This window comes from Chelon labrosus (assembly GCF_963514085.1).
Source record: "Chelon labrosus genome assembly, chromosome: 1".
Lineage (NCBI taxonomy): Eukaryota > Metazoa > Chordata > Actinopteri > Mugiliformes > Mugilidae > Chelon > Chelon labrosus.
Genome location: NC_140337.1, coordinates 23,757,923 through 23,782,463, shown reverse-complemented (window position 1 = coordinate 23,782,463; position 24,541 = coordinate 23,757,923). Strand labels below are relative to the sequence as shown.

The 24,541-nt window shown below is 42.5% G+C and overlaps 2 protein-coding genes across 2 annotated transcripts in view; one reads left to right on the top strand and one right to left on the bottom strand.

Annotated features, from left to right (window-relative positions):
• The window catches only part of mllt3 (MLLT3 super elongation complex subunit), a 47,467-nt gene extending 42,910 nt beyond the window's left edge, over positions 1-4,557 (bottom strand). Inside the window, exons 1-2 of the mRNA XM_084546817.1 lie at positions 4,480-4,557; positions 2,780-2,960 (exon numbers count right to left, since the gene is read on the bottom strand). Of these exons, the coding sequence (XP_084402943.1) occupies positions 2,780-2,960; positions 4,480-4,491 (193 nt within the window). The 5' untranslated portion in view covers positions 4,492-4,557. The remainder of the gene's footprint in view (positions 1-2,779; positions 2,961-4,479) is intronic.
• Positions 4,558-9,180: 4,623 nt separating this feature from the next.
• focad (focadhesin) overlaps positions 9,181-24,541 on the top strand; it is a 33,856-nt gene continuing 18,495 nt past the window's right edge. The window contains exons 1-11 of the mRNA XM_084544164.1: positions 9,181-9,690; positions 13,416-13,487; positions 14,556-14,630; positions 14,774-14,928; positions 15,122-15,220; positions 19,997-20,098; positions 20,298-20,526; positions 20,717-20,926; positions 21,074-21,161; positions 22,387-22,580; positions 24,200-24,460. Coding sequence (XP_084400290.1) covers positions 13,434-13,487; positions 14,556-14,630; positions 14,774-14,928; positions 15,122-15,220; positions 19,997-20,098; positions 20,298-20,526; positions 20,717-20,926; positions 21,074-21,161; positions 22,387-22,580; positions 24,200-24,460 — 1,467 coding nt within the window. The 5' untranslated portion in view covers positions 9,181-9,690; positions 13,416-13,433. The remainder of the gene's footprint in view (positions 9,691-13,415; positions 13,488-14,555; positions 14,631-14,773; positions 14,929-15,121; positions 15,221-19,996; positions 20,099-20,297; positions 20,527-20,716; positions 20,927-21,073; positions 21,162-22,386; positions 22,581-24,199; positions 24,461-24,541) is intronic.

Below are 24,541 nucleotides of genomic sequence, written 5' to 3'. Positions count from 1 at the left end.
AGTGGAAACACACTACTACCTAGTAGACCAATCACAGCTCTTGTGGTCTGCATCGCCGTTGATGCGTACGTACGTTTCTGGGGAGGTGTACGTCCGGTTACGGCGTTAGGGTCCGTAGCTACGGCGTCAAATTGACGCAAAAGCTTCAATGATGAAGCACACACACACACAACAGGAGATCATTTCCTTCAGCAAACCACATCTGTACCTAGAGATGTTCTGTTTTGTAACGGGGACAATCTAGGCATTTATAAAAAGATCGGACCGGTATCGATCTTTCGTCATTTTTTTTTTATTTCAGGTCTCTTACGTAAAAACAAAACCACGAGAGGAGAAGTTTAGCTAGTCTGCGAGCTCGACAGATGTTATTCTAAATGCTAACAAAAGTGCCACAATAGCTGAGGTTCTCTACTCAACAAATAGGAAACCTTTCTCACTTCATAAGAGAGCGCCTCGCTAAAAAGTGGGAAAAAAAGGGCAACGTTAGCATGTCTATGTCCAGAAACACAGATGCAGACGTCTCGACTGCATGTGTAGAGAGTCTCTGCACAGCCGTTAACTTTTTGTTTTTTTATCTGGAAGATGATAACAACTTACTTTGCATTACAAAAAAGGAGAACCAGAAGGAGCAACAGCGTTATCTGTGATGTCCCTCACATCTCAACTACCAACCTTCCTCCTGCCCTCAGCCAACACATCCTTCAGTCCAACTGTTCCCACTTTGGAACGAAATTTTTTCTCGTAGTCGGCAAAAACAGCGCCATTGACGGATAAAATAATTCAGAGCAACTAAGGGAGGAGATCGTATCACGTCTCTACGGCTGCAACCGACTGAATCCAGTGCAGCGTGGGAGCACTCGTCTCCAACGAGGTTTTAAACCAAACACGCGACATTTGGACGTTAACGCGCCATAAAAAAACGCATCCTGCTTCATTACTTTCACATCATCTCCCGACGTTTCCATTCGGTCCTCGGAGATGATCACGTTTCATCGCAGCACGAGTGTTAACAGGGTCACACAAAATGAGCTGGGGTGTACGAACAACGTGTTTCTATACTTTAGGCCTTTAGGTTCAGAGCCCAGTCCTCTGTGATTTCTTCTTCTGTGGTACCACCCCACCCAACCACCCCATGTACATATTCTTTTAGCTCCTTTAGCCTCTCACCCTTTTGTACAAATAAAAATAAAGATTTAATCACAATTACTGGCGTTATTTCATCTGTTTCATCTGCCTTACCGTGCAGAGATAGTAATACGTCGGATTAGCTTTTGCTAGCTTAAAAGTCACGTGTGCGTTACGATAACTTTCCTCCCGTGTCCTTAAATTTGTTTTATTTACACAAGACCAGGAGACGGCAGCTGGGTTGCATTGCACGCAACTTCTGTTTTCCCGATCTGTTTGACAATTTATTAAGCCCAGAATAAAACGTATGCTACACGTTATTTAGGAAGCTATACATTGGACGCTTCTTTGCAGAATCCACGGGCGGTAGACCACATTTATATCCAATTACGTGAAACAGAAACATTCAAGACGGGTCCAGTTTTATCAACGACAGGAAAGCTTCATGTGCAGATTTTATTTTGTGCAGCCGCTCCTCTTTCGGTCCAATCCTCAGGACTGGGCAGCTGGTTTTGTCCACCAGTTGCCGAAGTAACTGCAGCTCGTCCCTCTGAGAACCAGCGGTGCGTCGCCTCCTCATCATTCATGCAACGCATCGCAGACACCCACCGGTTACACCGGCGCTTTCGCAACACCCCATTAACCCGCCGTCGCCCGTTCCCGCTACGTTTCGCGACTAAACCAAGGGGAACAGCTCAGCCCCAACACGTTGTTATACACACACACACACACCGCTGGAAAGCTTAATTCCTTGAGATTAGAACGACGCGCATCATTTCAAGGTTCAATCAAGCTCGGCGAACACTTATGTCAGGACACAGAAACGCGTACGACTCGTCTATTGAGCATCACAATACTACAAGAGAAGATGCAACTCCGATCGTAGCGTCGGTTGGCTCAGCGTCGCGCCGAAACAGCTCTGAACTTTTGACCGACACCTCACTTGACCCGACAGACGACTGTTCACCAAGTCTTTGGCTCAATCTTCAGAAAAGAACCGTGTAAAATAATAATTTTCTGTCCCATTATTGTCAAATTTGAAACGGGACTAGGTGAGATACCTCAACCTGTGGTCCCATTGTGTCTTTCCAATCCACACCACCGTTTATTTAGTCATGTTGGAGGCAAATATTATTGGAAATCCTTCTTTACTCAGAGCCAGCAGCACTCTGAGAGTTGGAGAGAAAAATTAAGTGTGTCGTCTTTCAAAAGAGGCTCCAAATGGTTCGAGAGCAGCTTTAAATTTACTCTGGCTATGTCTTTTATTTAGGTGTTTTAGGTGGAAATTACAGGAGATTAAAAGGTACAGAGGGAGAGGACGAGGAGTGGGCAGCGGAGTCAGACGCCGGCTTTTCTTGTCGTTTAAATTACGCAAAAATAACAGGAGATCACCTCCGAGAGCTGAGGCTTCACATCAGCTGTCCAACACAATGCAAGAAGCATTTTCTCCACGTTTGCATGAGAGCGCAACTTCATACCTGCTTTAAAGCGACAGATGCAAAAACAAATCCGGATCCAGGCAAGGACACACACACACACACACACGACTCCCCGGGAAAACCCAACAACAGCAGCAACAGCAGCTCCTCTCCGCGTGAGACAGCAGCAGCAGCAGATAAACCAAAATATAACCAGGTTCTTGTCTTTTCTTTACCTCTTTTTGGTTTCGGGAAGCTGTCGTGCAGGTGAAAAACAACCTTCTCCACGAAGTGCTGGATGTTGCTGTGCTCCGGTCCTCGGACAAACACCATCCAGTCGTGGGTGAAGCCTTCCACGGTGGGTTTCTTCCTAACCTGGGCGCGATGACCGAGTTCCAGTTTCACCTGAACGGCACCCTGTTTGGGGGGAGAGAGAGGGGAGAGAGAGGGGGTCAGAGTTTCAACAATAATAATAATAATAATAATTTTAACTATAATAATTAATGTTTCCTCCCCCAATAACCCCCCCTCCTCCTACCCCGAGACGTTTGGGCAGAACTCCATTAGAAAATCTTAACATTTAACAATGAAAAACTAACGCAGGTAAATTCTTAACAATTAATTCTTACACTTATAAAACAAATTTTTTTTTTTTTTTGTCTTCTAACATTGCATACATGTTAAAATGACCCAATACACGACTGTTCAAAATGTCCACCTTTTTCTACCCCCCCAAAAAAACTCCCCCCTCCCACTCAAAGACCCTCGTGCAGAACTCCATTCAAAAATCTTAATATTTAAGAAAAAACACACCTGGCAATCTCCCTCAATCATGGCTCTTCTTTTAAAAGTAATTGCAGGTAAATAAAACATTTCTTTTTCTTATAACATGTTAAAATGACCCAATAAACGACTGTTCACAATTTTTTTTTATTATTTTTTTTTTTTTACCTTTTTCTAACCCCAATAAACTCCCCCCTCCTACCAGGAGACCTTCATGCAGAACTCCATTCAAAAATCTTAACATTTAACAATACACACCTGGCAGTCTCCCTCAATTCCCTCTTCTTTTAAAACTAATTACAGGTAAATAAAACATTTGTTTTTCTTCTGACATTGCATACATATTTAAATGGCCCAATAGATGACTGTTCACAATTTCCTCTTTTTTTTTATTTTACCTTTTTCTCCCCCCCAATAAACTCCCCCCTCCTACCCGGAGATCTTCATGCAGAACTCCATTCAAAAATCTTAACATTTAACAATACACACCTGGCAGTCTCCCTCAGTCATGGTTTTTCTTTTAAAACTAATTACAGGTAAACAAAACATTTGTTTTTCTTGCATACATGTTAAAAAAAAAATATTATTTTTTTTATTTTAACCTTCCACTCCTCCCCAAATAATCCCCTGATCCTACCCGGAGACCTTCGTGCAGAACTCCATTCAAAAATCTTAACATTTAACAGTGAAAACCTGCACACCTTGGCAGCCTCTCTCTCTCAATCATGGCTTTCAAAACTAATGCAGGTAAATTCTTAACAATTAATTCTTAAACTTCCAAAACATTTTTCTTCTTGTTAAAATTAAATAAAAATACTTTTTTAAAAAAAAAACAGTCTACGTGATAAGTTACTTCATCCACTGCGCTTTTTTTTTTTTTTTTTATTTAAGAGCCGCAATTGACGCATTATAAATAAAAAAAATCAGTAAAAATAAAATAAAAATAAAACGGTTTTATCGGTGACTAATAAATATTTGAACTCCCGTGTCTTTGCGTGGAAATGTGGCATTTAGGGTGTCCCGCTGAGCTGGCTCTAGCTCACCCTCGTTACGGAGTAAAAAAAAAAAAAAAAAAAAACAGCAAAATGCCCAAACACATCCTCCATTATTAGACCCGACCTGCACGGCGCATCTTCCCGACTGGCGTACTCACCGAGTTGGCCATCCTTGGGGCCCCGCGTTACTGTTATTTCATGGAAAATGAGTTTTAGACGAGATTAGGGCTGAGTACAGTTTGCCTGTTACAGCGGACATGGTCTCTCCAGGGGCTGAAGTCAGACTCAAGACTTTCAAAGGCTCGCCGGCTGTCAACGGCCAGCCGTTACCCGGACGAGTTCCGGTTTGGGTTTTCAAAATAAAACTCGTGCGGTAATCAACGTGTTGCTTATTCGTTTTGAAATTAATTTAGGTGTAGATCAGACTGGATCAGTCCAATATTTTGTTTTTATGCATCTTGTTTTTGTTATTTTTTTTTTTATCTATCTGAAACTGTCAATTCATGGGACAATAAAACAATTTCCTTGAATTAATAATAAAGTATGGGTCAACACAGTGGTGTAGTGGTTAGCACTGATGCCTCACAGCTAGCAAGAAGGTTCTGGGTTCTAATCCATAGACCATACTGGGGCCTTTCTGTGCGGAGTTTGTGTGGGTTCCCTACTTGTCCCCTCCGTCCAAAGACATGCTCTTAAGGTTCATTTTACGATTTTAAATTGGCTGTAAATTGGCTCACCTCTTGCCAAAGACAACTGCCGTGCCGAAACAATTCATTCAGGACTATATCTATATGTATTTTGCATTGATAACAACTCAAATTTTCTCTCGTGGACGTCTACCTGGCTTATTGTGTCTGTAGTTTCCAGCGTTGGGTTGATCAACATGGTTGTATTAAGGCCTTAATGGACCTTTAATGTGTCCTAACCTCAGTTTTCTGACCTATTATTGGTATTATTTAGCGCACAGATGTTGTTTTATGCTGTTGTATCTGCAGCAGTTGGTAAAATGCCTTATTTTTAATCATTAATGGTCTACAATTCACTAATTTTACAGCAGTCTTTTATTTTGAAAGTAAAAACACTCTCGCTTCCGTTACTTTTCCGCCTCATTTCCACTTCCTTGACGGCTGCGCGGGGCAGAGCGCACGCGCGGCTCTGGCTGTACCCAGGAGCCGCAGACAAGAGCACGAGATGCGAGGAGCCAATGGGAGAACGGCAAACACACTGACCTCCAATCAGGCGGCCGCAAAGCTTTTCTGTTATAATGTTGCCTTCACGTCCCGGGGGAAAATCCGTAATAAAGCCCGTTTGGATTTGGGAGTTAATGTGCAACGTTCACGGTCGTTGACGCTTGAAATTGCTACCGTGACCGCAGCGCTACCACTGATTTCAACAATTTACACAACATTTCGAAGCAAAAAACGCTAAATAATCACACTACGAAGCTTTCCTGATGAATACTGCTCTTACTTTATGTTAGTGCGCTGCACCTGTAGCTGCATTAGAGGGACCTCTGGAGATTTGAGTAAACGTGGCTGAGAAGATGACACGAACACGGTCTTTACAGAGGTGACAAATTTAAATTTGTAATAAATACGTCTACTCTACTGCAATTAAAATAAAATAAATCTTTCAAATTGAATTCTAATTTCCCTTTTTTGTGTTTTTTTTCTCTCCATTGGATAAAGAAGAAGAAAAAAATAAATTAAAATCATAAAGAAAGGAAAGTCCAATCACAAAACATTTATTATAATATTTTTTTCTGCTCTTCAGTATTTATTTGAATACAAACTGTAAATAATGACAAAATACATTTTAATATAAGCATCCATAGACTTCCATTAAATATAAAAGTCCTAAAAATGGGTGAAATGATTAACTCAGCTCTTAACTCTGACTTAAAACCTTTCGTACACGGCTATATAAGTTCGTATATGTCACCATATGTTTTGCTCTTTTATTAATCTTTTAATTTTTGCCGGTTAGTTTTTATTTACTTGATGACACGTCAAATTTGTGCGACAGACCGCCGGTAGTTTAACAGTTTTGGTCCTCGGCGCTCACCGTAGTTGCATGCGCGCTTGCAGGAGTCTTCCAGAGGGAGGTAAAGTTTGTCCAGCAACATCTACAACTTGTATTTCGTCTTAACTGATGCTTATATCTTCACCAGCCAGCTGCTGCAGGAAGTACAGTCTTCTTGTGTTTAGTACAACGACAGCTAACTGGTGTTAGCATTAGCTTGTGACTATAACTCCAGTGTAGCCATCACTAGCAGCAGGTTCAGCTCATCGCTAAGTTGATTTAACATCTGTATATTACTTAAATCTACTCCTGTATGCTCTAGGGTAATGTTTAATTGTTGCTTTAGTGGTTTTGGTTCTGCTTTGGTAGGTGGAGATCGCAGTTAGTCTTCTAAATGCAATCGGCTAGCGTGAGAGAGTTCGCTGTACAAAACCCTTACTGAAAACTAGACAATTATACATTCACTTAGTTATTAGAAAAATATCTTCGTACATAAAACTTAACTGAAATTGTTTTCTTACAAAGTCGAACCCCTTCTTTAATTCGGCGTTAATGTGAATCCAGTAGACAATGTGGAATATGGTGAAACATATCTCTTGCTGCACTGTGAGCATCAGCAGAAGCAGCACCTGCCTGTCATTGTACGCCCTGATTTGGATGACAAGGGAAATCAGCAGTCACACAGTAGTACAGGGGGGTATTCCAGAAAGCAGGTTTAACAAACACTGAGATAAAACTTAACCTCTGGGTTGTCTGAACCTGAGGCGACTAAACCCGAGCTGTCGGTTCCAAAACACCGGTTTGCAATCAGTTCAATCAACCCCGGATTGTTTAACCTAGAGTTGTGCGCGATCACGGCGAAGTTATAAAGGCATCATCTATTGAGAGTCGAAACCATGAGTAAAAATGGCAAAGCGCAGAGCAGCCTATTTTTCTGAAGCGGAGCAGCAAGTTCTGCTCGAGGCGTACGAGGAGGAAAGAGCGATAATCACGAAAAAAAGCAATACTTGCGCGTCTGCAAAGGAACGAGACCTTGCTTGGCAGAGAATTGCCGACCGCGTAAATGCGTAAGTTTAGTAGGCTATAGCACACTAATGTGTCAGAAGCACAATAATTCAGTAGATATTAGGCTACATATTAACTGCTTTGTATGAGACTTTCTTATACTATAGACTACCTTGTCATATATTGTATTATTTTTAATTAGATGTAACCCGACTGCCCTCAAGAGAACGTGGCCGCAGGTCAAAACAAAATATAAAAACATTGTCCAAGTTGGTAAGATATATCTGGGTGCATCATCTTAGACATCACTTATCCAGTATTATATTCTTGAATTGCCATATTGCAACAAGTTACATTCATTTCAAAGCCAATAGGAAGAAAGCAGAGGAGAGGAAGACCGGTTCTGGGCCAGCGGTGTCCCCCCTCACCCCTGTGGAGGAGTTGGCGATCAGTATCAATCGAGGGCGTCCGATGATGGAGGGGATTTCTGGGGGCACGTCATCGGAGCCCTCAACCTCCCAGGAGGAGCAAAATTAACAAGTGCAATGCATTTTCCCTAATAGGCCTACGCCTAAATCACTTATGTCTAATTTGTGTAGCCTTGCAAGTTCGAAAATGACCAATTTATGAACTTCTCAGTTGTAGGTGGAGGTGGAGTGGTGGAGCCCGCACGCGCAACAATTACGATGAGCGAATCCACGATGCGTAACGTTCGAAATGTGGGGATGGAGAATGTTGTTTAAATATATTAAAGATTCCGCAGAAAAACAGTAGCGCTCTGGCAAAAACTCATTAGGAAAAGAAAGGATATTAAGTCGTGGTCTTATCACCCTCTCACGGTGAATAGCCCGAATGATTTGTGCTTCAATGTCAATTGGATCTTCCTCAAAAGGAAACGTCATTGTGTGACAAGTGTGGAAACAGCGGTCTGGCTGAACGTGCACTTAAATACCCGAACATAACCTGAACAAAACCTACCCCTACCAGGTTAAGTTCAGAGCCTATGTTACTATAGTTACTTACATAGCCTGATCATTTTTGAGCGTTCTGGAACCGAAATCCCAGGTTTACCGCTAACTCTGGGTTTACATACCCAGTTAAGTTCAGAGCCTATGTTACCATAGTTACTTACATAGCCTGATCATATTTGAGCGTTCTGGAACCGAAATCCCAGGTTTACCGCTAACTCTGGGTTTACATACCCAGTTAAGTTCAGAGCCTATGTTACCATAGTTACTTACATAGCCTGATCATATTTGAGCGTTCTGGAACCGAAATCCCAGGTTTACCGCTAACTCTGGGTTTACATATCCAGTTAAGCCAGTAAACCTGCTTTCTGGAATACCCCCCAGAAGTTACTCAATGGGTGTCACTGATAATGTGAGATTAACCTCCTTAGGGTCCCTGGGCAAAAAGTTTGTTGTTGGGTTCCCTGTTACACATGCTAGCTTTAGAAGCTAAGCTAAGGCGCAGACATTGTTGGTTTAAGAATTTTTGTGGGCATAAAAAAAAAAAAAAGCATATCTAGTTTAGACATATTTTATGATCATAAACTTTTAACCATAGACTGTATAAAAAATGGACGCCATGACAGCGCCTCAGAAGTGAAGCCAAAGCACGTAGAGCTCCCCCTGGTGGCTGGCTGCAGTATAGGCCATAAGCTCCACCCCCTCCATGTTAGTGGGCGGGACTCGGGCCTAAAACTTAAGTACACGTCAAATATGCGTGTTCATGACTCCATTTTTTTGGACAATTAGTTTGTTATTTGACGCTATAGAAACAGGATGTGACATCACGATGATTGACAGTTGCCATTGACATAACACTGATAACATTTGAACCCAAACTTTCATTAATTTATTTATTTATTAAGAAAAAGATGCTGATGTACTACTTAAAAAAAAAATTAAAAATTAAAACTTTGGTCATTTTTTTTTTTGCTAATATCACGCTGCCATACCCAGCGGCTGCCATAAACAATAGAATTGTAATCTTTTTGATGACTGTTGGGAACTACTGTGCAGAAAGTAGCTGCTGTTCTTTTTTTAGAAGTCGTCGTGGCTGTATGTCGGTATTCAACAAAGTGTGAGACTGTCACATCTGGGGCTGTGGTGTCTATACTGTCCTCAAGGTCCCGTACAAGGCCCCTTAAACAAATAAATGTGATTATAAACATCAGTCAATTCATACCCACAACAAAATTAATCTCACTTTAAGCTATTATATAGTAGTGAAGACAGTTTTGCCTCGAAGACACCGGCGTTGCTGTCGACCAGTGCAGCAGTAAGAAGCCGCGAATGGGAATTGACATCGCAACGCTTACAAGCTCCTTCATGAATGAGGTGCGTAGTCATAAAAATATTTCTGCACAAAATTTAAAGGTGCGTTTTGTCACTTTAAAGTTTAAAATTCGAAGAGTGTGATTTTCAGATACAATCCTGTACTAAAATGTATTAAAATGTCAAACCAGCAGTCCCAAAACTAAAGATATACAGTTTACAATTAAGCAGCACTTCAATTTGAACATAAAACTTAAAAATCTTTGCATTTTTTTTACCATGATTTCTATTGATAGACTAAATTCTTGATATACACCATGTACCCGGAGTGTAAATAACCCCATATGGGGACTTATGTTCCCCTAAAATATCATCATTATACCAATTCTAAAGATTTTGGTCAATTTTTAACATTGTTAGTTATATTAACATTTAATTTCTTAGTTATTTATCAAATTTCAGACACTTTGGGACTCCATACGGAGTAAGTTAAAACTTAAAAACTCTGATCACATTTTCCCAGAGCTCAATATGATATATAGAAATATCTTGTTTTGCTGAAACCACCATTTACATTTAAATAAAACTGCAAAACACAGATAAGCTGCACACCGAGAGGCAGAAACCAGATAAAAACTGCAATTGCTTGATAAACTGAATGAAATTCTATCTTCTATCGGCAATTCACGACAGTTTCAGCAGTAGACTGTAACTTGCAATGATGAACAAGACATGGAAAGATGTTCGTCAAAGTGGGCTCCGAATGTACCGGCTTTATTTGAACCAGTTGCGACAGCTGTGACATATGTCCAAAGACATCTGTCTGGCCTCTGTAGTGATCTCAGGTCTTCCAGCGCGGCCGTGACAAAAAGGTGTCCGTTGAACCACCTGAAAAGGCCACCGAAAATCCCATGTGGCCGTCCGGCATTAGCGAGCAGCAAAGCCTCAGCGGTGTCATTTCTAAAGCACTGTTGGCTCAACACTACTCGTGCTTTGTCCTCGCTTGTATTGCTACTGCAGACCTGGCAGTACGGGCCAGCCTATATTGTTTGACCGTAAGGTAAATATGCTGTAGAAACGGCTGGAACTGTTCTGTGTTTTTGGTGTTCAAACTTTTAAAAAGGTGTAGCAGAAAGAAGTTGGGTACGTCTACACAACAGGAATCCGCTAAAACTTCACAGTCACTGAGATGTTTTCATTTCCATCACTGGAAAATGTTCTCCTCAAACAGTTCTCTCCTTTTAAACCTCAAGTATACTGGTTATAAACGCAATGTCATGTGTAAATAGAATGACTACAGTGCAAAAGCTGCGACTGAACACTTCATCGAAGTTTAGAGCCGGTGTGACGAAGAGCTGAATGTTAGCAGGTGCTGCTGACTTACCTGTTCATGTGGCCATGAAGCTGAGTGGCAGTCGGAGCCAGTGGAGAGTGTTGCAGCAGCAGGGTGGTGGACAGTACAGCAAGGCAGGCTGGCTTATCAGTTAGATAACAGGAGGAGGAGGGGGAGGTTGGGTGTCTTTGTTTGGGGAGGGGGTGGCGGTGGGGTTAGGCTCGTATTCCCTGTATTTCTAGTATTGCATAAACCAATACGCCGGTATAAAGATGGTGTTTAACCAGAAGAAACGGGGAAGAAATTAGTCCTCATCTGTAGTGACATTTTCCTACCTAAATATAAAGCTACAGTTAGTTTTATTAATTGTCTCTAAATAAATTATAAATTGATTGTACATGCAGTATAATAACAAAAGCCATTTTGTCTATTGATGGATTACGAAAATATTTTCAATTAAAGGTGTTTCAAGAGCAAAAATGCTTGACAGAGGGCTGTCAAGAGATTAAAATATTTAATCGCGATTAATCGCATGATATTCTATATTTACTGTGCGAATTAATCACAAACAATATTTGTTTTAAATGTACTTTGAATTGATATTTTTGAAGTTCGTTTTACTTGTCAGCTGCTTTGAAAGCTCTCTGCTCAGCTCTCGATAAATCACCTAAAACGATTAAAGCACATCTAAAGCTCGTCTAAAGCCCTAAGTGCTAAAGTGTTTATGTTTAAAAGAGCTCTGTCAATAGATTAAAATATTTAATCGCGATTAATCGCCCGGTATTCTATATTTAATGTGCAAATTAATCGCAAAAAATATTTGTTTTAAATGTACTTTAAATTGATATTTTTGAAGTTCGTTGTACTTGTCAGCTGCTATGAAAGCTCTCTGCTCAGCTCTCGATAAATCACTTAAACGATTAATTGATTACCAAAATAGTTGTTAGTCGAAGGTGTTTCGATTTTAACCACTAGTGGTGCTATAGAGCAGATTTCTTTCTGTGTCTAAAGCACATCTAAAGCTCGTCTAAAGCCCCAAGTGCTAAAATGTTTATGTATAAAAAGAGCTCTGTCTATAGATTAAAATATTTAATCGCATGATTTCAATTGTTTTTAAAATATTTGTTTTAAATTTACTTTAAAGGGATGTTTTTCAAGGTTGTATTACTCTTATCAAAATGTCAGCTGCTCAGCTCATAACTCTGTTATACATCGACAGTAAATTCAGATAACTTTGGTCATGTTGAACGAACCATCTGGAACTTGACGTTTAAAAGACCAGTTTCTCTATACATTTCTGCTCTTTTGTTTCTGTTTGCTTTCTTTTTTTCTGTCAATCAGCTAAACATGTATTTACATTAACGTATTGGAGGAGTCACTGATTCCGGCTTCTTAAATGTGTATAACAAGTGGTTGTCTAATGCTGACAATTTGGATTTTTAGACTAGATTATGGTAATGTATTAGCAGTTTGCTGAGACCGTTTGGAAAACTGATAATATTAACCGTACAGATGCTTGAAATGTTTGAAATTTACGGTTGATCTTTTTGATTTAGTACCAGTTTACAGGGCTTGCATCCCTAGATTCATGTGCAATATATGTATTTAATTCTACCACTACCACTGTGGCGGTGTGAAACATGGTCATGGATGAGACAAGATAAGATAAGACATGTTTATTAATCCGACGTATGGGAAATTTCCTTGTCACAGTAGCATTGAACTTGGCAAAAAAATATATATATACAGAAAACAGTGACAACTTCGACAGGGAAAAAAGTTACCAAAAAAACACAAATACAAAATTGTTTGGAAAAATATATACAAAAAATAACAATACTCTGGAAAAAATGAGAGTAATGGATGAGCTAGGTTATAGTTAAATTGAAATTTTTTGCTCAAGCAGCACCTGAAGTTTGGTAAAGTCGATCTGACACACAGTCCTTATATTGTTGTTTTAAACAAAAGACGACAAGAAGAAGACATTAAGTGCATTAAATGCGTGGTTGGTTCAACTGGTGAGCAGCTGTGCACCTGTATGGCATACTGTCAACCTGAGATGGGCCACTTGTCTGCTTAGCAACCTGCAACTTGGACGGTGTACTGTTGACTTGTGAATAATGCACGAAAAATTGTGTCACGGCCGCGGGCCAATAATTTGACGACACATGGCTGAGGTCAGCTTTCAAAGGGCCGGTCCCCGAATGCCTCCAAGCAGTGCTTCTCCCTGGAATTTTTCCTCCATTAGTGGTCACGAAGCGACAGGTGGCTGCATAGCTGAGCCTTTGTTTTCCCGAGGCTGACTTCACTTCCGCTGACATGTGATATCGTTGGGTTAAATGGGAGGGTGTCGCCATTTCTTTGTCAGAAAAATGTTGAATTCTTTGTCGTGAAAGGGGCAAAATCATAATACATGAGGTGTTGGTCCTAATGAAACCCCTCCTGCTGCTCTCAGGTATGACCTGCAGACACAATGGAGGCTTTGAAGACACGGTTAGATTTCCCCAGCCCCGTCATACAAGCCCAGGTAAGCTGCTCTTTCTCACTCTGCTGATTGACTTCCATCCAGATGGCACAGTGTAGTTTCTCCCTGGTCCTGCTGGGGCTGGCATCACAAAGCTACACCTTAGATCAGGGGCGTCAAACATACGACCCGTAGGCTAAAACCAGGCCGGCCTACAAGTCCAGTCTGGCCCGGTGAGATGAATTTGCAAAGTGCGAAAATTACGTAGAAGACATTAACTGCAATTTTTCAATAAAATAAGGTGCTGTTCCTAATATGTGTTTTACTAACAGTTGCGGACATAACGCAACAGTGAGAAAAAACTAAACTGTAGTTGGCAGCAATGAGTCAGAATTGCTTAAAAAGTTAAAAGTTGTTGTTATTTATTGCGTTATTGGTTTAATGGATTAGATGTTTAAAGTGGAACTACAGTTTTTTTTACAACCTGGACCTTATTTCTGTCATAAAATACGATTGTTTACTCACCCATATAACTTTTGTGTAATTTGTAGTCAGTTGGGAGATATTTAGATCTGCGTATATCCATGTAGTGGGAGTGAATGGGGCACCGAAACGCAGCCTCTAAATAACGCATTATCTGCCGCGAAACTCGTTCATTGCACCAATATTTTGTTATTGTACGCTAGTGCTATTCTTACCTGTTATCATCATCCGGGGTCTGTAGACCTACAGTTATTTAGAGGCTGCATTTCGGTGCCCCAGTCACTCCCACTATGTGGATATACACAGGTCTAAATATCTCCCGACTGACTGCAAATTACACAAAAGTTATATGGGTGAGTAAACAATCCTATTTTATGCCAGAAATAAGGTCCAGGTTGTAAAAAAACAGTAGTTCCCCTTTAAATTCATCTGCTGTTGACTGTAGTAACTTGGCACTTTAAAGCTAACTTCTAGCTTTTTCATTCCATTTTCTTTATAGATTTTGTAATTGTCCATTGTACCTGGCCTCTTTAATAGCCTCTGTCCTCTATGAAAGGGCAAAAGTCTTTACAACCACTTGCGAAAATGGTATTCTCGCCTTGAAAACCGTTTAAAAACGTACATTCAGGTCTGCTTTTTGTATTTCAGGCGGTGAGAAATCTTGTCGCAGCTGTACTAACAGAAAAGGGGTCAAATGGGAAAATCACTCAGTCCTCCACTCAGGTTAGTTCCTCCAAACCACCTCTTTGTATTTCTTTTCCTGTTCTTACCAAGATGTTTGAGTGCGACTTTACAGAATAAAGGCCGTAAAAAAAAAACAAAAAAAAACCTAATTGGGCTTGATGCGTTTGTGTGTCATGCATCAGAGCCCGGCGTTGGAGGCTCTGTGGCATCAGTGTTGCGGCGACTGTGCTCCGGTGCGTTCAGCCTGCTGTGACGCCATGGTGCTGTTGGTGGACCAGGGCCACGCGGACCTGCACTACATCCTCAATGGTGTCCTCAACCTTCTACCGTCAGCCAGGTACGTGATGTACACCTACCGTACGCCTTATCTCAATTTGGGGGTTGCCTTTGCTTACTAAGCCTAATGCTGCCCGTGAAGGATAACCGCCCTCTGGTTCTGCTAAGTCTGGGTTTCCTGTAACAAGACCTTTCAGGTGAAAGATGTGGGTTTCATGCATGCTGTGTTTTCTTTTTGCTTGAACTGTGAACAGAAACGTCCAGGGCCTCATAAAAGTCGTTGGGCGGCTGCTGCAGATGCAGGCTGACCGGAGAGACGGAGAGACGCACTTCACCTGTCCTTATTCCATCAGGTTTGTTTAAAATGAAGTCGACATGCAGTGTCTGTGTGTGTTTCTGTGCATGAAAAGAGTCACAGTAGAAGTTACGCATCATTACAAGCTAACTAGGAGTAGTAAAGGTTTTTAGTAAGGTTGTAATGTCCCGATCAAGGTTTTCTTTGTCCTCTGCTAATATGGCGTCGACAGGGTAGCTCATGACTCTTTACTCCAGAAATGGGCTGGTCCAACTCCATAATCCTCTCTCTAATATTTTTATTGTCTCTAGGAAACTTTTCTCTTCTTTTAAACTCAGCGTTCAGTGTTTATTGTTGTTGTTTCGGTGCAGCCTTTACCAGAGCGGACTCCCTGGAATTTGGGTGTCGAATCAAGGTGGTAGTACCGAACGACGATCAGCTACTACCACCTTGGCAAACACGCGCATTTCACAATTTACACATTTCTATCTGTCTGACCGACTTCGTTTTCCAGAGATGGAAGAGATGGACGTGTTTAGTCACATGGCTAACGTCAAAAAAAACAAAAACGAACTAAGAAGAGGAAGAGGAACCAAAACTACCAACTACCACTAAAACACAAGAAGAAGAAGAAGAAGAAGATGTTTCGACGCTACAGGGACGTGGTTTTGGTTCATGGCAGACCTTAAACAGAAACTATGAAAGATCAGGCTTGGCTGAATCCATATAGCGATCCTATCATTTTAAAAATGCCTGGATCGGCCCCCGATACCGATCGGGACGTCCCAAGTTCTCGCTGTAGTATTGTTTGGTTTTCATTATTGACCGATCACTAGTACCGGAAATTTGGGGCCTTTTCTGTGGCACAGGTCTAGTCTAGTATCTTGGATGTCTCCGAGCAGACGTAGTGAAGTGGTGTACCCTTGCCTGAGCCTGGACAAAGACCCCCCTTCCCCCCTTTTTTTTCCTCCACCTCCTTCTAACCCTCTACCAGCCTTAGATCGGCACCTCTGCCAAGATCCTGGGGCCCCCTTAATCAGTTACAGCGGGTGATAAAAAAAAAAAAAAAGACTGAGCTGCTTTGTGTTTTTTTTTTTCTTTTTCCTTCATGTTTCCCTTCATCCACTTTTTCTCTTTTTACCTCAATAACCTTTTCCCTCTTACCCCTTCTTCTTCTTCTTCTTCTTCTTCTCCAGCCCTGCTTTCTTTCTTTCTTTCATTCCTTCCTTCTTATTGTCTTTTTTTCCCCTCTCATTCCGTCTTCATCGCTGTCTCTTCTGTCTGTGCCTGTCTGGCGGCCCGAACCTCCCCGGTGGGAAGATGAATATGCCGAGGGCAGCAGGGCGGCGCCGTTGGCCTGGCAGTCTGGCCCGCCATTGGTCGCCGGGCCTGGCACTGCTGGGTAACTGTAAATGCTGCGGGATTAATGGAGGATGCACACTGGTGCCCATTGTTGACCGTCTGCTCGTCGCGGCCCCCGTGCAATCTGCCACCGAGACTCCGAGCCACTTCGGCCCCCAGTGGGGTCGAGGCGAGTTTTTCGGGGGCTCCGTCCATGCCGCCGCCGTCTCATTTCTCATGTGCCGTGTTGGAGCGGTGTAGTTTGTTGTAGACTGTCGCCTGTAGGCACGTACTCGGCGTCTGTCTGTTCAGGTGCAATCAAATGGTAAATCTGCACAGACACGCAGCAAAATAAATATCCAGCTAGATGAGAACTGATGGAAGCAATCGTGACTTTAGCCGGCAGCCCTGTCACAGAACATTTTACATTGCAATTTGTATTTTGGGTTCTTTGCAAGAGATCTGGGTCGCTGGTTTGCGGCGCTTGTTGTTGGTGCTTCCGACCAACTTTCTAAGCTAATTGTGTATTGTTTGTATTTTGCAACTTTATGGGAGCAACTACAACGAAACAATTTCCCTGAAGGATCAATAAAGTATTCGGACTCTGAATCATTGTAGGGACATCACAATAGTCTGATAGATATCGGATTTGTGAGAGTCGCACCACTTCGCACTTGAACTAAATACTGAAGGGTTCCTTTTTCAATTGCAAAATAAACCCCTCGGTGCTCTCTAGTGGTTAAACTATGTAACTGCGCTAGCGTTTTTACGTAATGACACAATTTAGCTTGATTCAAGATCCGATTGGTAAACCAAAAGGTTACGGAAATTATGTTTTGGGCAAAGACATCCATTTGTCATCCTTCTCAGAAGATTTGACTAAGTTTTGACTAATGCACAGGAAGCAAGGGATTACCATACAGTGAATTAAATGTAGAGTAAGCTGTTTGTAAGCAGTTGCCCGGGAGAAATGACTGGTGTCCTGCAAAGCAGATATCCTAATCTGCAGTCCCCTAACATAAAATCGTCCCTATTCAACTGTACGGACATGGTGCAGTACAACCGGACGGCGTACCCATATGTATAAATCTAACTGCTGCTTGCTCTCTGAGCGGTAATGGCCCTTTTTTTATGAGCTTCTGGCAAGAGTCCCGCGGATGATGAGGCTGTAACTTTGGCAAACAGCCTCCTATTTACAGTTTACAGTGGTCGACGAAATACTCCCACCCAGCTACTTCCAAATTCTGCAGTGTTGTCATTTTCAGAAGTGCACAACTTTGCTTTTTTAGTGTCCTGCTTCTTTTTTTATTGATTAGCTTATTTGCTTCCTACTTGCTAGACCCGGCACTGCAAACGCCAAAAAAACAACCCTTGTTTTTTAATAGACGCTACACGATTGCAAACCTTTTGGTACTTGACAGCTTTAGATGCTTGACTTAGTTTATTAAAGATTAGAGAAAGATTAAGCCAACAGTCTTGCATTTGGCACCGTAATACTTTTATTTATCTTAGTTCTGGTTGGTAATTTAAAGATGTTTCGATGGTCTGCACAATATCTGAGCCACCGTTACTAGAATTCCTCCAGTGCACCACTTTCCAAAGTCAGGGTGTCATTGCCTTTGAGATTGAGGACTTTTCCCTTTTGATTCTTTTATATTTTCAATTACTGCAGTTGAACCCAAACCTCACATAACAGGTTTGTGAAACCTGTAGACGGCGAAAGGAAGCTGGGCTTTGCGGCAGATAGATCTCACCTGTCCCATTTGTCTGGCAGCACCCTGATTTAACGGTGAACTTGGAGTCCAGCTAAAAAGGAGGAAGGTCTCTCCTTTTGTGTGGCAGCTGAAAAGTAGGGGAGCGCTTGTATAGGCTGATGGATGGGAGCTGTGTTGGTAGCTGAGCGTCTGGAGACAGCCAGAGGGAACCTGAGGAGGAGGGGGTGGGTGGGGGGGCAGAGATGGTCAGACAGATTACGCCATGCCAAGACTGGCTAGAAAGAGCAGGAAGAAGAGGGGGGGTGTGGTCTATGTCTGGCTCACGCTGCAGGGCTGTCGCAGGCACAGACATGCTCAGTCAGTGAACTTCCTTCCTACACTTGGGTACACGATGATTGATTGAACGCATTGGTTAAGTGGACCTGATGGCGATGTTGACCCTCCCCACACACAAACACACACACACATCAACCCTGTTGTGTTAACCTCTGACCGTCTGTGGCCTGGAAGCTGAACAATACACAGTATAGACTTCACCTTGGATTTGACCCCGGCTTCATGCGTTTGGAAATTCAAGAGCAATTAAAGTTGTCTGTGTTCACAGGAAGGAACAGGTTCTCTTTTGAATTTCCTGTCTATACTAACAGAATAGTAAAGCCAAAAGGGAAACAAATGTCTGTTTTGCTATGTTTGCCGTTGTGTCTCCTTTCAGTGACTTATAGCAGGGGCCCAGCGCAAACAAGCGGTGTTAACAACGAGTGAGGCAACAGTCACCAGTTATGTCAATGAAAGCCTTTATTTATTAAGTTATACCCTGTTCACACTACAGGATACTTTTTTGTTCCGTCTGATCACCTGGTGCAAAGAGGGTATATGTTGGTTTGTATTGGTTTGTATTGGTTGGTGTTGGTTTGTATTGGTTGGTGTTGGTTGGTGTTGGTTGGTGTTAGTTGGTGTCGGTTGGTGTCGGTTGGTGTCGGTTGGTGTCGGTTGGTGTCGGTTGATGTTGGTTGGTGTTGATTGGTGTCGGTTGGTGTCGGTTGGTGTCGATTGATGCTGGTTGGTGTTGGTTGATATTTGTTGGTGTTGGTTGATGTTGGTTCGTGTTGGTTCGTGTTGGTTCGTGTTTGTTAGTGTTGGTTGGTGTCGGTTGATGTTGGTTGATATTTGTTGATGTTGGTTGATGTTGATTGGTGTCGGTTGGTGTTGGTTGATGTCGGTTGATGTTGGTTCGTGTTTGTTAGTGTTGGTTGATGTCAGGTGGTGTTGGTTGATGTTTGCTGGTGTTGGTTGGTGTTGGTTGGTGTTGGTTGGTGTTGGTTGGTGTTGGTTGATGTTGGTTAGAGTTGGTTGATGTTGATTGGTATGGGTTTGTGCCTTATTGTATTTTACGGTGTCTCATTGGAGTCAATAAATGGCGAAACTTTGCCACAGAATTTACCTCAGTCTAAAGCCTCTACGAGCCTTTCTACAAAAAATACTCAAAGCCTCCACCGGTCAAACCAACACAGTCTTATTGAGTACATGTACTTGTATTCGTAAATTGTTAGAACATGCAGGTGGTGTGAAGGGATGTTCACTTATATTTAAGTGCACTACCTACTTCTTTGTCGTTGTAGTTTTGTTTTTTAACTGTGCAAGAGTTTTAGACACAAGTGCTATAATGTAAAGTGTTTTAATTATTAACTGTTAATTATTTACCTTTGGCCATGGTTAGGTGGACAACTTTGTGTATTTAGGCTGGTGCATGACCTATGCTCTGTCCTGTTGTTTTGCAGAAGCAGCCCTCACCCTTACATCACAGCCCTGGAGAACCGAGTGGACTGCTGGCCAGCTCTTCTGCTGGAGATCGACGACTTTGTGCGGCAAGCCACTGAGAGGCAAGCATGGGAACAGCATAGGCTTTGAACTGGCCATCCAATCGCTCACACCTTTGCTGCATTAAAAAAGCACCCCAGGCCAACAAACCTGTGTCAAAATATATGGTGTTGACCTGTGACAGGCTAAATATTTTTAATTGTCTGACTCTGAATTAAGTATGAAATATCTTAATACCCATTATGTGTATATCTGCTGCAGGAATAAAGCAGCTTACATCACCATGCTGGCCCCCTTCCTGCGATACCTGTACTGTGAACCTCAGAGGCAGCCCCAGCACGCCCTCCTCCGGCACAGTCTCCTCAGGGTGCTGCTGCCCATGCAGCCAGGAGCTGGAGCAGCCCCCCCAAAAGACAAGGACCAGGAGAAGACCTCACCAGTGTCTGACAGCCTGCTGCTCTGCCTCTGTCAGCTGGTTCCGCATATGCAGGTGACACCCTGATAACATTATGTCCACCTTCCTAATATTGTGTAGGTCTCCCTTGTGGTGCCTCACCAGAGAATGAACATGGGCCTTCTGAGGGTGTCCTGTGGTGTCTGGCAGCAGAATGTTGTTAGTGGAGGTCTTTGGTGTTTCAACCGATGCAGACTGAAATATTTCCTTCCATCTTTAACTAAAGGTCGACAGTCTGGAGGCCGTGCTGGAACTGTGTGGATTCGTAGACCCTCTGCTTCAAGGTCTTGCCGGGGCTTCCGGTGACTGCTGGAGGGCCGAGAGAGCTGGCCTGCTTCTACAGCTGCTGTGCGCCTGTCAGCAGTGCCTCAAGTTAAACGGAGACTGCCGACCCCTCGTGAACTTAATACAGCGGCTCCTGCCTGCCTGCCAACCGGTGACCCAGCAGTGTTTCTAATCCAATATGTTTTTTTTTCTCTATTCTGGTCTAGAGTTTCCCTATTTTTTTCTTTTGGACCCCATAATCAACTCATCAGAACGTATCAACACTGCGTTGCCTCTAAAGCTGGTGTGTGTTTTGTAGGAGGTGCCATTGGACGAGTTGATGATGGGTGTGGCCCTGCTCCTGCTGGAGGCGCCTCCAGCTCAACAAACCAGCCTCCTCAGTCTTGGTACAACATAATCTACCCAGCGCACAAATTGTGAAATGGTTGTTTTAACATCTTAGTTTTTGTGCACAAGTGTTGCTTAGTGAACTAAAAAGTTGAATTTAGTCACTTTTAGAGAGAGCCAGGTCATCTTTTCCCCCTTTTGCTATGAGTCTGCCCAGCAGACTAGGCCTATAGCAGCATAACTAAGGGATGGTTCAGACACATTGTAACGAATAGATTTTGAAACATTAGTAAAAAAGTAGGAACAGTTAAGCTTCACGCATTTAATGGTCAAAATCTGCCGGTTGCCAACAATTGTGGAGGGTCTGGTTTCAACAAACGAAGCCAGACCCTCCACATAATCGATCCAACGTGTGCACATCGTTTGCCGTCACAATTGTCTTACCCATGTGCACAACAAGGCATGTTTTGAAGGCTTTGTGTGTGCATGAAAATGAGAGAGCCCAAGGAAAGGGGGAACAAACACAATCAGTGCACACTGAGGGATTTTTTTCCATTATCTAGTCACCTCAACAAAAGACAGCACGGTGATCTATATAGTCAACAGTTTTCCTGACATACTGTCACCATTTTCAAATGAAATATGACAAATTTTAGTCCTTGTTTATTTGCTGACGCCCGTGTACACTGGCGTTTTCAGCAAACTCAGCACTTGAGCAGCCTCTTCTACTGCCACTGCTCAGAAATACAACAGAAGTGCACGCTGGCTTTTCATCCGCCCAAACAGAATCACGTCAACAGTGGGAAACAATCCTCTAACGGTTGCGCGGTAAATGACCTGCTATAAAAATAATGCTGAACGCCGTCTTGTTTTTGTAGGAGCATTTTTAAGCACGATTAAAATTTCTCTTCTTCGGACATGATTTGTTCAATGCAGGCTTTTAGTGGGAAGCCTCGGTAATTAAAAAAAGTTTAGTTTGCCATTAATAGGTTTTTAATGCAGTTCGAAACGGCAGCTAGATACTGGATACAGTACTTTATTTCCCTTAGCATGTTGTCTCAACCACTTAGCCTAATTTTTTTTTTTTGTCAACTTTTTCCTTGATGTGTCTAATGAAGCTCTGCTACCATTGCAAATATTTCTCAGACTCAACGTTCACTTTTTGTGTTGTGACTGATGGAACCCTTCCAGATTGGACCTTGTAGTGTTTAACCTTGATCAAGTCCAGAGCAGCTGCACCGTTACTTCACTTCACCTTACCATCGTTCTCTCTGTTTGTTACAGCGCTGAGTTTAGCACCAAAGCAAGCGGAGTCGCCGCCCTGGTCGAGTCCGGTCCTGGTCCTTCCCGTCCTGCAGCTCCTCTCCTGCTCCGGCCTCACCGAGCCGCTGGCCGACCAGAGGACGCACAGCCAGAACCACAGCCTGGCGCACAGCCTGCTCCGCAGCATCAGCAGGCCGACAGATAAACCCCGACAGGTAACCCTGAGGTCGCTTCACGAGTTGTAACCTGCTTTTGGAGGCAATGATTAACCTGAATGAAACGTATTTGCTATTAAAAGGAAGAGGCCAGTGTGTGCGTCGGCATGCGGGATTACCTTTGTTTAGTCCATTGCAGAGAGAGACATAAGCGAGAACGTCTTTGCATAATCAAAATATATTTGATAAGAAAGTGTATTTGCATATAGCAGTGACTGTTACTATGATATCACTGACTTATCTTCCACTGACTAACAGACAGACTGTGGCCACAAAAAGAGCAACAGGTATTGAATATGGAAGCTGTTTCTAGCTAGCTTAACGTGCTAACAGACAGTAGTCCGAAAACTATGAATGTAGTTAACGAACTGCGACGTGCCACTATTATTTTTTTTATTCTTGAATGTTACCACTCTTGCTTGCCTTCGTATGTAAGCTACAGCTAGCAGCGTATTTGTTATTTATTTTATTTTAAATAGTTTTATTTTAACGTAAAAAAAGTGTGGTGTTTTCTGTCACGTTTCAGCTGATAAAAAGTGTTATTTGTTTAGATTTCTCCCTGAAGTCTTATGTTCAAATATCAAGATTTTGGCTCAACTCTTAAGAAAATTGCCAGGGCTGTCTGTAGATTGAAATAATCTCGATTAATTGCAATTAATCGCATAATTTCCATAGTCAACGTCCATTACCGCAAATTGATCTGTTGACATTATCGGTTTTAAATGCTCGCATTACTCTTGTCTGTATCTCTTAGTTATTTTCCAGAGCACTATCTGGCAAAAGACCTGTTTCTGAATCCATTTCTTCTCATTTGTTTCTGATTTTTGGCAGTTTTGATGATACAGGTCGCATTACTGCCCTCTACAGCTTAAAATGATTTCCTACAACCGCACTTTAGATTCTGCTTGCTTCCAGATTTCACCTACTTATGGTTAAGACATTAAACAGCCCTTAAAGGGGAATTACGTTTTTTTACAACCTGGACATTATTTCTGGCATGAACTACGGTCGTTTACTCACCCATATCACTTTGGTGTCATTTGGAGTCGTTCGGAAGATATTTAGATGCGCGTATATCCATATAGTATACCCCGCATGGCGCTCAGAGATGACATCATCCAGGTCAGAGGTTAGTAGGTCAATCTGCAGACCCCAGATGATGATAACAGGTAACTCCAGACTCAACAGGGAATAGCACTAGCGTATCATAACAAAATATTGGTGAAATGAACGAGTTTTGCGGCAGATAATGCGTTATTTAGAGGCTGTGTTTCGGTGCCCCATTCACTCCCACTATATGGATATATGTGGATCTAAATATCGTCTGAACGACTCCAAATGACACCAAAGTTATATGGGTGAGTAAACAATCGTATTTTATGCCAGAAATAAGGTCCAGGTTGTAAAAAAACAGTACTTTCCCTTTAAATTATTCTATGATTTTTAAAACCTTTTATTGCTTTAAGTGCATTTCATTAACACTCCATTTAACGGTAGTTTAAAGAGGTATATCTTTTGAAGTCTCACCTGTGGCTTACATTTTTATTGTCATTGCTGTATATTATTAAGCGTGCAACTGTGTTAGCGTGAAGTATTTCATTCTTCATCTGTCCCCTCAGTCTGGCTCAATGCTGGCGCTTCCTCTCACGTCCTGGTACAGCGAGCTCAGCGTGGCTTCGTCCGTCCTGCGCAAGGTGGCCGCCGATGCAGCGGCGGCGGCCGACTGGCTGCTGGCGGTCAGCTCGGCCCTGACGTCCGGCCATCGCCTGCCCTCCTCCCTCAGCCTCGTCGTGGCCCACCTCGTCATCGCTGGTCAGGAAAGCGTTTGCCAGCTGGCTTTGAAGGCGAGCCAGGCCATAGCTGCCGCCGACCCCTCTCAGGTACAGTAGGCGATCTGCGCAGCTTCTCATACACCGATCAGGCATAACATTATGACTACTCATCAGAGAATGGACATGGGC